Here is a 12,500-nt window from a genome sequence, read left to right as displayed (position 1 = left end):
CCACTATTGGGTCCCTGAGCAAGACCCTTAACCCTTAAGTTGTATTCTGTCATAATTGTAAGTCACTTTGGATAAAAGCTTCAGCTAAATGTAAAATCAGACCACTATGTATTCTGTTTTATATGCTACGAAACGAATGCAGTTCCGTGTGTGATCAGGTTCCTCGGCCGCAGCGTTTCCCTGGAACCTTCCAGAACCACTTGGAGACTCTGATCATGACGGTGTCGGATCACATCTACTGGAAGAGCCGAGAGCAGCGCGAGGAGACGCGCAGAGCCAACCAGGCCATCGCTGCCTTCGTCAAGGTGAGGGATGCGGGGACGTACCCCTGGTCGCAGTGCCGTCCGGCCTGCTGTATTGTGGCGGGTTGTGTGCAGGTTGAGTCTGTTCCAGCGCTCAGCTGCAGAGCTGCTAACGCTGTGTGTTCCTTACAGCGCTGCTTCACTGTGATGGACCGAGGTTTCACCTTCAAACTCATCAGTAGTTACATCAACATGATTGCTGCCAGCGATAACAAGGTACTGGAGTACCACACACACCCTCTTTCACACACGCACACACACACTCACCCCACCCATGCCACACCCCCCGTCACACACACGACACTTCTTAATGAATAATCCCCATTCACAGTGAAACTGAAAAATCCAAACCCACATCTGCTAATACTGAAGTGTCATACATTTGTCTACTCAATTTCTCCTCCCTCTCTCCCTCTCTCTCTCTCTCTCTCTCTCTCTCTCTCTCTCCCTCCGTCTCTCCTCCCTCTCTCTCCCTCTCTCTCTCTCTCTCTGTCTCCCTCTCTCTCTCCTTTCTCTCTCTCTCCCTTTCTCCTCTCTGTCTCTCTCTCTCTCCCCCCCTCTCTCTCCTTCTCTCTCTCTCCTTCTCTCTCCCTCTCTCTCTCTCTCTCTCTCTCTCTCCCTCTCTCTCTCCCTTTCTCCCTTTCTGTCTCTCTGTTTCTCTCTCTCTCTCTCTCTCTCTCTCTTCTCTCCTCTCTCTCCCTTTCTCTCTCTCGCCCATTGTAGATTTTTCTTTATAAATAGGTCCTCTCCCCGTTATGTCCTGTAAATGGTTCTCTTGACTCTGGGCATAACGTAGGCAGGCGTGTTTGTGAGACACGGCGAGATGAGGGTGAGCTCCATGATGGCTCGTGTCCTTCTGTGTTGCCAGGTGCTGTGTGAGTTCAAGTTCGACTTCATGCGGGAGGTGTGCAGTCACGAGCACTACATCCCTCTGAGTCTGCCCATCTCCTCTGCACGAATCACAGGTCAGCCAGCACCGAAGCCACGCCTTGCGCCATCCTCATTGGTCTTGTCTGAGTCCTCATTAGCATAAACTCCACCTCATTAACGCTCTCTGCTTCATTTTTGTTCATGTCAGATAAGGGCTCACCGGAAACGCAGAGTGCCCAGGGTAACTATCCAGTATTAAATCTTATTGGTTTCATTTATCTCCAGTACACAGTATTTAGTAATGATTTATTCAAGTAAATATATACAGTTAATATATACAGTTAATATATACAGTTGTGCTCATAAGTTTACATAGCCTGGCAGAATTTGTGATTTTTTAAAAATATTTTTTCAGAGAATAATAATGATAATACAACAACTTTTCTTTTATTCATGTTTAGTGGTTGGGTCAAGCCATGTATTATCAAACAATTGCTTTTGCTTTTTTTAAAAATCATAATGACAACAGAAACTACCCAAATGACCCTGATCAAGTTTACATACCATAGTCTTTAATACCGTGTATTGCCTCCTTTAACATCAATGACAGCTTGAAGTCTTTTGTGGTAGTTGTGGATGAGGCACGTTCTTTTCCCAGATGGTAAAGCTGCCCATTCTTCTTGGCAAAATGCCTCCAATTCCTGTAAATTCTTGGGCTGTCTTGCATGAACTGCACATCTGAGATCTCCCCAAAGTGGCTCAATGATATTGAGGTCATGAGACTGAGATGGCCACTCCAGAACCTTCACTTTTTTCTGCTGTAGCCAATGACAGGTCGACTTGGCCTTGTGTTTTGGATCATTGTCATGTTGGAACATCCAAGTACGTCCCACGCGCAGCTTCTGGGCTGATGAGTGCAAATTTTCCTGCATTCATCCTGCCATCAATTTTGACCAAGTTTCCTGTGCCTGTGTAGTTCACATATCCCCAAAACATCAGCGATCCACCTCCGTGATTTACAGTAGGGATGGTGAACTTTTCATCATAGGCCTTGTTGACTCCTCTCCAAATGTAGCGTATTTGGTTGTGGCCAAAAAGTTCAATTTTGGTCTCATCACTCCAGATAACTTTGTTCCAGAAATCTTGAGGCTTGTCTCTCTGCTGTTTGGCATATAAGTGGGCTGCTTTGTGGCATTGGTGTAATAAGGGCCATGCAGGCTATTTTTCTTCAAGTGCCTCCTTATTGTGCATCTTGAAACAGCCACACCACTTTTTTTCAGAGTCCTGTATGTCAGCTGACGTTATTTGTGGGTTTTTCTTTGCATCCTGAACAATTTTCCTGGCAGTTGTAGCTGAAGGTTTTGTTCGTCTACCTGACTTTGGCTTGGTTTCAACAGATTTTCCACTTCTTAATCAGAGTTTGAACACTGCTGATTGGCATTCTTAGTTTCTTGGATATCATTTTATATCCTTTTCCTGTTTTATAAAGTTCAACTATCTTCTCCTGCAGATCCTTTGATAATTATTTTTGCTCTCCCCATGTCTCATGCAGGGGTCTGTCAGGAGCCCAGTAACTTAGTGAATCTTTATACACACACACTGATTGACAAGCAAACAGATTACAGGTGAGGATGGTTACCTTTAGTAGCCATTTAAAACTGTGTGTGTCAACTTGTGTGTATGTTATCATGCCAAACCTTCCAGGGTATGTAAACCTTTGATCAGGGTCATTTGGGTAGTTTCTGTTGTCATTATGATTTAAAAAAGGGCAGAAACAATCATTTGATAATAAATGGCTTGACTAAAAGAAAAGTTGTTGTATCATCATTATTATTCTGAAAAAATATTAAAAAATCACAAATTCAGGGCATGTAAACCTATGAGCACAACTGTATATATACACATTATAAGTGGTATCTGCCACTGTGATGGGTTTTCTTCAGTAATTACTGTTAGGCTGCTGTTTCGGTTTCTTTATAGGTTTTTGTCTCTCTTTACTAAGTACAGGAAAGCTAGTCAAGATTTTTGTCTGTTGTGAATGATCACTGGCTCCAGATAGACTGGACTACGGCTGTTCTGATGGAAGTGAAACCGTTTCAGACAGAGTGCCTCCATGTTCTTTCCTCCTGTCTCTCTGCCTGTATCACACACTCACCTCCAGCTGGGCGCCATATTGTGTGTCAGCTCCCTTTGTGATGGGCCATAAAGTCTCTCACATTCGGTTGATCTCCTCACAGGATTCAGCTCCTGAATATCCAGTGTACTACAAATCACGAGTTCTGTCTCTCTCTCTCTCTCTCTCTCTCTCTCTCTCTCTCTCTCTCTCTCTGTCTGTCTGTCTCTCTCTGTCTCTCCCTGTGTCTCTCTTTATGTGGCTCTCTCTGTCTTTGTTTTTTAATCCATCGCCCCCTAGTGGACATGCCGGAGTACAGCCTGACAGGCGAGTTTTGCAGGAAGCATTTTCTGCCGGGGTTGCTGCTGCGGGAACTGGGCTTAGCGCTGCAAGACGAGCAGGACGTCAGACACATGGCCCTGGCCAGCCTGAAGGCCCTGATGGCCAAGCACTCTCTGGACTCCCGCTACGCCGCCAAGGTGACGCCCCCTGCCACCCCGACATCGCATTCGCTCACCGCTAGGGAGTCTGGGATCCCACTGTGAGAGAATGAGAGTAACAAACGTCTCGACGTGCCTCACAGAGTTATTTGACAAAATAATCAGTGTATAAGGCATCTTCCACAGTACACATCTGTGTTTGAATTCGAGTGTGCGATGGCCACATTAGCGGCACAATTACTGGCACAATTTTGATCTTGATCTGTTGGCTAAATTCAGGAATTGACATCAGCAGAGTTCCTGTATATTGTGTGTCATTAAGAGGAGTTTATTAGTGCCACTTTTCCCCTTCATGGAAAAAATGGTCACTGCTGAGGCGTTTTTTGATAGTGAGGCATAATAAAAGATCTCTTAGTATGAAATAATACAATCTTTTCATTTACTGCAGGAAGCTGCTGTTGGAAGTGTGTGTGCATGTGTGCGTGTGCATGGGTGTGAGTGAGTGCGTGTGTGTGAGGTAATGGCACTTCACTGTAGAGGAAAGCGCAGAACAGCAGGAAACAATTAAAGCCTCCGCCCATGTTTAGAGGTCTGGGACATGTGTCATGGCCCCTGACAGTCTGTGTGTGTGTGTGTGTGTGTGTGTGTGCGTACGTGCATGCGTGTGTGTGTGCGCGTGTGTACGTTCCTGTTTACCCCGATGTGCTTATTGTCTGCTTTAATCTGTACTGTACACTTTTACCTTCATGAGAATCTGTGTGTGTGCGTGTGTGTGTGTAGGAGAAGCAGGCACGGATAGCCTCTCTGTATCTTCCTCTGTATGGTCTCATCCTGGACAATATGCCGCGTTTTTTCCTTAGAGACCTTTTCCCCATCTGCCTGACCTCCAGTGATCAGGTACTCCGACACACACACTCACACTCACATATGCGCGTGCACACACACACACACACACACACTCACAATCTCTCTCTCTCACACACACACACACACACACACACACACACACTCACACACAGAGATATGGTAGAGCCATATGGTCTGGTGTTTAGATGTTAGCTCAGCACATGAAATGGTAGCCTCCACCCTACACCCCCTTCACACTAAACCTCCTCCACCATAAATCCCTCCACCCTAAACCCCAGGACTGCTATACAGAAAAATATGGAGGTGAGGTGTAGAAGGGGTGACTGTATGTGTGGAGGTGTAGGAGGAGTGTATGTATGGGTGGAGGTGTAGGAGGAGTGGATGTATGGGTGGAGGTGTAAGAAGTGGATGTATGTGTGGAGGTGTAGGAGGAGTGGATGTATGTGTGGAGTGGATGTATGTTTGGAGGTGTAGGCGGGGTGGATGTATGGGTGGAGGTGTAGGAGGAGTGGATGTATGGGTGGAGGTGTAGGAGGAGTGGATGTATGGGTGGAGGTGTAGGAGGGGTGGATGTGTGGGTGGAGGTGTAGGAGGAGTGGATGTATGGGTGGAGGTGGAGAAGGGGTGGATGTATGGGTGGAGGTGGAGGAGGGGTGGATGTATGGGTGGAGGTATAGGAGGGGTGGATGTATGGGTGGAGGTATAGGAGGGGTGGATGTATGGGTGGAGGTATAGGAGGGGTGGATGTATGGGTGGAGGTGGAGGAGGGGTGGATGTATGGGTGGAGGTGGAGGAGGGGTGTATGTATGGGTGGAGGTATAGGAGGGGTGGATGTATGGGTGGAGGTATAGGAGGGGTGGATGTATGGGTGGAGGTGGAGGAGTGGATGTATGGGTGGAGGTGGAGGAGGGAGGGATGTATGGGTGGAGGTGGCAGTGAGAGCTCCTACAAGCCTGGTGTAAGCCCCACCATGGGTGGTCTGTGCTGTGGCAGGGGCCTGTATCGAGGGTAGGAAACAGCGCTTCCTACTGGTTCCAGTGGTTTCCAGGCAGTTCTCACCAGCATGACTCCTTCTCAGGCTTTTCTGGTGCAGATGGGATTGCATCAGCAGCCTGTGGTCGATTTAACATACTTCACCTCTGCTGGAATAGTCAGCTCAGTCGTTCTTAAAGACACAGAATGTCCAGCCTGGTTAATAAGAAACTGCTGGAGAAGCATGTTTCTGCTTTGGTTAACTGCCTGTGTATAGGGTGTTAATGTGGTGCTGTGTTTAGAGTGCTAGTGTGGTGCTGTGTTTAGGGTATGCTAATGTGGTTCTGTGTTTAGGGTGTTAATGTGGTGCTGTGTTTAGGGTGTTAATGTGGTGGTGTGTTTAGAGTGTTAGTGTGGTGCTGTGTTTAGGGTGTTAATGTGGTGCTGTGTTTAGGGTGTTAATGTGGTGCTGTGTTTAGGGTGTTAGTGTGGTGCTGTGTTTAGAGTGTTAATGTGGTGCTGTGTTTAGGCTGTTAGTGTGGTGCTGTGTTAGGGTGTTAATGTGGTGCTGTGTTTAGAGTGTTAGTGTGGTGCTGTGTTTAGGGTGTTCATGTGGTGCTGTGTTTAGAGTGTTCATGTGGTGCTGTGTTTAGGGTGTTAGTGTGGTGCTGTGTTTAGAGTGTTAATGTGGTGCTGTGTTTAGGGTGTTAGTGTGGTGCTGTGTTTAGAGTGTTAGTGTAGTGCTGTGTTTAGAGTGTTAGTGTGGTGCTGTGTTTAGAGTGTTGTGCTGTGTTTAGAGTGTTAATGTGGTGCTGTGTTTAGAGTGTTAATGTGGTGCTGTGTTTAGAGTGTTAATGTGGTGCTGTGTTTAGAGTGTTAATGTGGTGCTGTGTTTAGGGTGTTAGTGTGGTGCTGTGTTTAGAGTGTTAGTGTAGTGCTGTGTTTAGAGTGTTAGTGTGGTGCTGTGTTTAGAGTGTTGTGGTGCTGTGTTTAGAGTGTTAATGTGGTGCTGTGTTTAGAGTGTTAATGTGGTGCTGTGTTTAGGGTGTTAGTGTGGTGCTGTGTTTAGAGTGTTAATGTGGTGCTGTGTTTAGGGTGTTAGTGTAGTGCTGTGTTTAGAGTGTTAGTGTAGTGCTGTGTTTAGAGTGTTAGTGTGGTGCTGTGTTTAGAGTGTTGTGGTGCTGTGTTTAGAGTGTTAGTGTGGTGCTGTGTTTAGGGTGTTAGTGTGGTGCTGTGTTTAGAGTGTTAATGTGGTGCTGTGTTTAGAGTGTTAATGTGGTGCTGTGTTTAGAGTGTTAGTGTGGTGCTGTGTTTAGGGTGTTAGTGTGGTGCTGTGTTTAGAGTGTTGTGGTGCTGTGTTTAGAGTGTTAATGTGGTGCTGTGTTTAGAGTGTTAATGTGGTGCTGTGTTTAGAGTGTTAGTGTGGTGCTGTGTTTAGGGTGTTAGTGTGGTGCTGTGTTTAGAGTGTTAATGTGGTGCTGTGTTTAGAGTGTTAGTGTGGTGCTGTGTTTAGAGTGTTAGTGTGGTGCTGTGTTTAGGGTGTTAATGTGGTGCTGTGTTTAGGGTTCCAGAGATGACATCAGTATAGGAGGAGGACTGGCAAGTCAGACTGCCCACCTCAATCGTCATGGCAACACTGTGGATGCTTCTTTCTCCAAGGAAGTGCTAAATTCTATTACCGGTATGTGCCTCTGTGTGCGTGTGTGTGCGTGTGTGTGCGTGTGTATGTGTGTGTGTGTGTTGGAACAAATAGATCACGTCAAAACAACACGATTCACACAGTCTTGTCTTGTGAACTGAGCATGTGCATTCTGTGTCGTCTCCTACATGGTTCTCATTTGTTTTCGTCGGTCGCTGTGTCCACAGCGAACAACACGGACTCTCGAGGCTCTCTGATCAGCATCGAGTCCAACCCCAGCAACAGTGAGAAGACGGACACATGTGAGAAGGTGAGAACAGTCCAGTGGCACCGAGCAGGGCCACAGACACTCGGTCCCATCGCTGTGTTCTGAGCTCCCTCACATACAGGTCTCGGTGCGGTCAGCGGTAATGGCTTCCTAGCTGTGTGTTCATGCTGACATGGCTGCTATGTGCAGTTTGCCAGGCCGCAGTCTCTGATTGGCTTTGGGTCGCGCTTCGATAAGCTGGACCAAGCAGAGACGCGGAGCCTCCTCATGTGTTTCCTGTACATTATGAAGACTATATCAGAGGGTGAGTGATCAGAGCAAATACACACACACACGTATATACACACACATATACACACTCACGTATACATGCACAAATGCACACAGGCACATATTATGCAGACCATATCAGGTGCTTTTCCGATCACAGATCATGTCCTTGTAGATTCAGACACTTCTCTGCAGTAGATTGTGTCTGGACTTGTTTCCGTTAGTATGACACCCCTGGATGCCTGCACTAACTTGTTTTGCTGGGGTTTGTCTTCCAGAGGTCATGGTTGCATACTGGCACAGAGCTATTCACCAGGAGATATCGGACTTCTTCAACATACTAGAGTGAGTCTCTCTAACCCGGGATGCATGAATGGATGGTGTGGTTAAGCATGAGGGGATGTGTTCGGTCATATGGGCTGGGCGACAGACTGAAGTGTATGTTTAGACTGAGCTAGTGTTTTTAAGGGTTACTGGTTACACTGTTCCTGCCATTCACATGTCTGTTCACAAAAGCTCTGTCTCTAATCTCTCCATCACAGACTGTGTCTCCAGCACTTCAGGTTTCTTGGAAAGAAACACATTGCCAGGTGAGTCACTGTAATAGACCATTCACTACTGAACCGTGTGTGTGTATGTATGCGTGGGCATATATATGTGTGTGTGTATGTGTATGCGTGGGCGTATGTGTGTGTGTGTGTGTGTGTGTGTGTGTGTGTGTGTATTGCTCTATTCTCTCTACTTACTGATGGATTGTCTTTCTCACATTTTAGTACTTTAATGGCATGGTTAGTCTCTCTCTCTCTCTCGCTGGTTGCTTATTGCTTTTCTGTTTTATGTTTCATGGGTGTACCCATCACAGCCCTCCCACAGTTTCCTGTGTGTCATGTCTGTGTTCTGCTCCTTGTGTTGTAGGAATATTATCAGATCATAACAGATGTACATTTTGATAGGTGTGATTCCTATGTAGCTCATCTTTAGATCAGCTATTTATATGTTACACTTTTGCAACAGGAGTGTGTAGTTTACACTGACTGGCAGTATTCAGGAAATGTGCACCTAATTGAATATATATTTTATCATGTATTTTAACATGTATTTTGGTAATATTTAATATTTAATTGTTGATGTTCATGTAAAAGGTTTTCCTGCTTTGTTTCAGTTTTCATGTGTCTTAATGTGTGTGTCTTGCGGTGAATCTTTGTTTGAATGTGTGTGTTTGTGTGTTTCTCTGTGCGTGTTTCTCTGTCTGTGTGTATGTTTTGTTTGTGTGTGTGTGTGTGTATGGTGTGTGTGTGTGTGTGTGTGTGTGTGTGTGTGTGTGTGTGTGTGTGTGTTGCATGGCTTCTTCTGTCCTTCTCATGTTTAGGTGATTGTCTCCAGCTCCATTCCGCTCATCCTGATCTTCATTTTCAAACAGACGCACGCACGCATATGCACACGCACACACACACACGCACACACACACACACACACACACACACACACACACACACACACACACACACACACACACACACACACACACACACACACACACACACACACACACGGCTAGGCTCTCATGAGATGACTGAATCCTTGCACCCTTCCTAACATTTGCAAGTGCATCAGGCTTGTGCTGATCTAACAATCAGACTTGTGCTGCACTAACATTCAGGCTTGTGCTGTAATATCACTCAGACTTGTGCTTTATTAACAATTAGACTTGTGCTCTTTAACCCCTGCTGTGATTGGGTCATTGTGCACAGGAAGTTAGCGGCCGCCGTTAAGCTGGCTCAGGCCACGCAGAGCACTGGCACTCTGAAGGGGTCGAACGCTTCCTCCCAGACCTCAGGGCTCCTGCCCCAATGGTAAACACCCCCAGGACTACATTTCCCATAGGGCCCTTCTTTTATACATTGTAGACTGAACAGAATAATGGCTTAGTTAGCATTAGCAGAAAATGTCGTTGACATTTGGAAGTGCTTTAATAGAGATCAGAGTCAGATTGGTTAAATCTGAATAGAAACAGAAACATCAGGCCCTGGTCTTGACCCAGGCTGAATCATGATTTTACTGATTCTAAGATAAATGGAATAGTAATTCCAATTTAATATCATTTTGACAACAGTTTGCAATTTGGTTCAGTGTAACAAGTTAAATAATGATGTCACAATATCTAGACACACACATATTGACACATACAAATACAGACACACATGCAGATGTCATTTGTCCTTTGTAAAAACATCCTAGTGCTTCATCACTGCTGTAGCCATGATGTAATGCAAAGACAGTATCCACAAATCTACAGTGTTGTCATGTGACACAGTGTGGCAGCCATTTTGTCTGTAACCAGCATGGCCGTTCCCCTTGAGCTGCGCTGTGTGGTCTCTGTGACCCTCTGTTCTCCTTCTTGTGTGTCCATAAACCCCTTTTATAATATATCAGCTAATACGCTAAAACCTTGACTTCGTTAACAAGGTCTAGCCTGTGGGGGGCTCAGAGGCAGATAAGCAAATACATTTAGCCTATACAAATCATAGCAAATAGCACGTGTGTGTGTGTGTGTGTGTGTGTGTGTGTGTGTGTGTGTGTGTGTATGCGCCTCAAAGATGTTCATTAGCTAACAGAAACAGAGTGTCCTGTTCAAACCTGTCATCTATCTAATCACTGGGGTGTTTCTGGACTAGTGATGCCTTTAAGACTGAACTGAGCGTCTTGTTACCCTGGTTCCCCCTCCACCCCCCTCCACCCCTCATCTGCCCACCCAGGATGCATTCAGGGCAGGATGGGCACCGACACGGCCGCTCTCAGACCATGCCCATCATTCGAGGCAAGAATGCCCTCACCAACCCTAAACTACTGCAGATGATGGAATCAGGTAGGGTGAGCACACCACACACACACCGCACGCACACACACACCACATACCGCACACCTCACACCGCACGCACACACACAGCACACACACACAGCACACACACACCACATACCGCACACCTCACACCGCGCGCACACACACCACATACCGCACACCTCACACCGCACACACACACACCGCACACACACACCGCAACACACACACCGCACACATACAGCACACACACACCGCACACACACACACACACACCACATACCGCACACCTCACACAGCACACACACACAGCACACACACACCGCACACACATACCATACACCTCACACCGCACACACACACACCACATAACGCACACCTCACACCTCACACCGCACGCACACACACAGCACACACACACAGCACACACACACCACATACCGCACACCTCACACCGCGCACACACACACCGCACACACACACCACATACCGCACACCTCACACTGCACACACACACACACCGCACACACACACCACATACCGCACACCTCACACTGCACACACACACCGCAACACACACACCGCACACACACACACACACAGCACACACACACCGCACACACACACACACACCACATACCGCACACCTCACACCGCACACACACACACACCGCACACACAGCACACACACACCGCACACACACACACCGCACACACACACCGCACACACACACCGCACACACATACCGTACACCTCACACCGCACACACACACACACCGCAACACACACACACACACACCTCACACCGCACACACACACACCGCACACACACAGCACACACACACCGCACACACACACCGCACACACACACCACATACCGCACACCACACACCGCACACACACACCGCACACACACACCGCACACCTCACACCGCACACACACACCGCAACACACACACCACACACACACACACCGCACACACACACACACACACCCCAGTACACCCACAGCCCAGTGCCCCGAGATGCCCCGCCTCACCCACCACTTTCTGTGGTTCAGTGCCCTCCTACCTTGCATTAACTTGTGCAGCACAAGATGTGCGTCTCTCGCTGGAAAGTTAATGTAAGACATCACAGGAAGCTTAACCCAGTCTGTCACTGACTGACCTCACTCACTTTAAATGACACATTATTGTATGCTAATTCAATATCCAGATATGTAATGAGATCCTAGTAAATATACATAAATGATATTGGACGCTGACATTCTTTATACTTTGTGTGTGTGTGTCAGATGGAAATACCACTGAGAGCGACACCATCAGTCCCACAGACATGGAGGCCAACCTCTCCACAGAGGTGGCCCTCATTGTGCTCGATATCCTCGGTCTGTTTGTTCACCACCACAAGGTCAGCACACGCCCACCTGCCAGACTAGTACTGCTCACAGACTGGAGTCAGTCAAGGGTTCAGGAACTCCATAGTAGTACAGTGCCACCTCGTGGTTAAAAGAACTGCAGCAGTCTCAATGTTCATGGAGAGCCTGTATATAGATTGACATAAATATACAAATGTTTAATGGTATGCTAGAAGTATGGGGATAAATACATAATTTACACTGTTTTGGAAATCAGTGACGGAAAAGGTCTCTCCTCAAAGGCCAGGGGTAGCTCAGCAGTTAAGGTATTAGACCCCTGCACTTCCCAGTTAAGAATTTAGACTCACCACTGCCCAGTTTAGGTATTCGACCCCACCACCAATCATAATTGTAAATCACTGTGAATAAAAGTGCTAAATACCGTAAATGTACATTTCTCCTTTCGTCCTGTGTTCTCCTCTCGTCTCCTCTTGTCTCATGTAGAAGCAGCTCCAGCAGGATGAAGGCCAGAACTCTCTGATGAAGAAAGTGTTTGACACCT

The 12,500-nt window shown here is 46.9% G+C and overlaps 1 protein-coding gene across 13 annotated transcripts in view; it reads left to right on the top strand.

Annotated features, from left to right (window-relative positions):
* dock10 (dedicator of cytokinesis 10) overlaps nucleotides 1-12,500 on the top strand; it is a 70,554-nt gene that overhangs the window by 47,069 nt on the left and 10,985 nt on the right. For 11 of the 13 annotated variants that reach the window (XR_014126156.1, XR_014126158.1, XR_014126157.1 and 8 more), the window contains exons 28-42: nucleotides 159-305; nucleotides 435-518; nucleotides 1,171-1,267; nucleotides 1,381-1,413; nucleotides 3,586-3,764; nucleotides 4,506-4,622; nucleotides 7,128-7,245; nucleotides 7,431-7,513; nucleotides 7,661-7,775; nucleotides 8,020-8,086; nucleotides 8,284-8,331; nucleotides 9,493-9,594; nucleotides 10,498-10,607; nucleotides 11,876-11,991; nucleotides 12,443-12,500. The exon at nucleotides 12,443-12,500 is cut by the window's right edge and continues 80 nt beyond it. Coding sequence is in view for 10 of the 13 variants with exons in the window: in XM_081723813.1 (XP_081579939.1) it covers nucleotides 159-305; nucleotides 435-518; nucleotides 1,171-1,267; nucleotides 1,381-1,413; nucleotides 3,586-3,764; nucleotides 4,506-4,622; nucleotides 7,128-7,245; nucleotides 7,431-7,513; nucleotides 7,661-7,775; nucleotides 8,020-8,086; nucleotides 8,284-8,331; nucleotides 9,493-9,594; nucleotides 10,498-10,607; nucleotides 11,876-11,991; nucleotides 12,443-12,500 (1,474 nt within the window). In the remaining 3 variants the exon portion in view is untranslated. The remainder of the gene's footprint in view (nucleotides 1-158; nucleotides 306-434; nucleotides 519-1,170; nucleotides 1,268-1,380; nucleotides 1,414-3,585; nucleotides 3,765-4,505; nucleotides 4,623-7,127; nucleotides 7,246-7,430; nucleotides 7,514-7,660; nucleotides 7,776-8,019; nucleotides 8,087-8,283; nucleotides 8,332-9,492; nucleotides 9,595-10,497; nucleotides 10,608-11,875; nucleotides 11,992-12,442) is intronic. The other 2 variants (XM_081723810.1, XM_081723812.1) reach the window with 2 other exon arrangements.

Source organism: Electrophorus electricus, chromosome 11 (assembly GCF_041902795.1).
Source record: "Electrophorus electricus isolate QZ-2024a chromosome 11, ASM4190279v1, whole genome shotgun sequence".
Classification (NCBI taxonomy): Eukaryota; Metazoa; Chordata; class Actinopteri; order Gymnotiformes; family Gymnotidae; genus Electrophorus; species Electrophorus electricus.
This window is presented reverse-complemented; position numbering and strand designations above follow the sequence as displayed.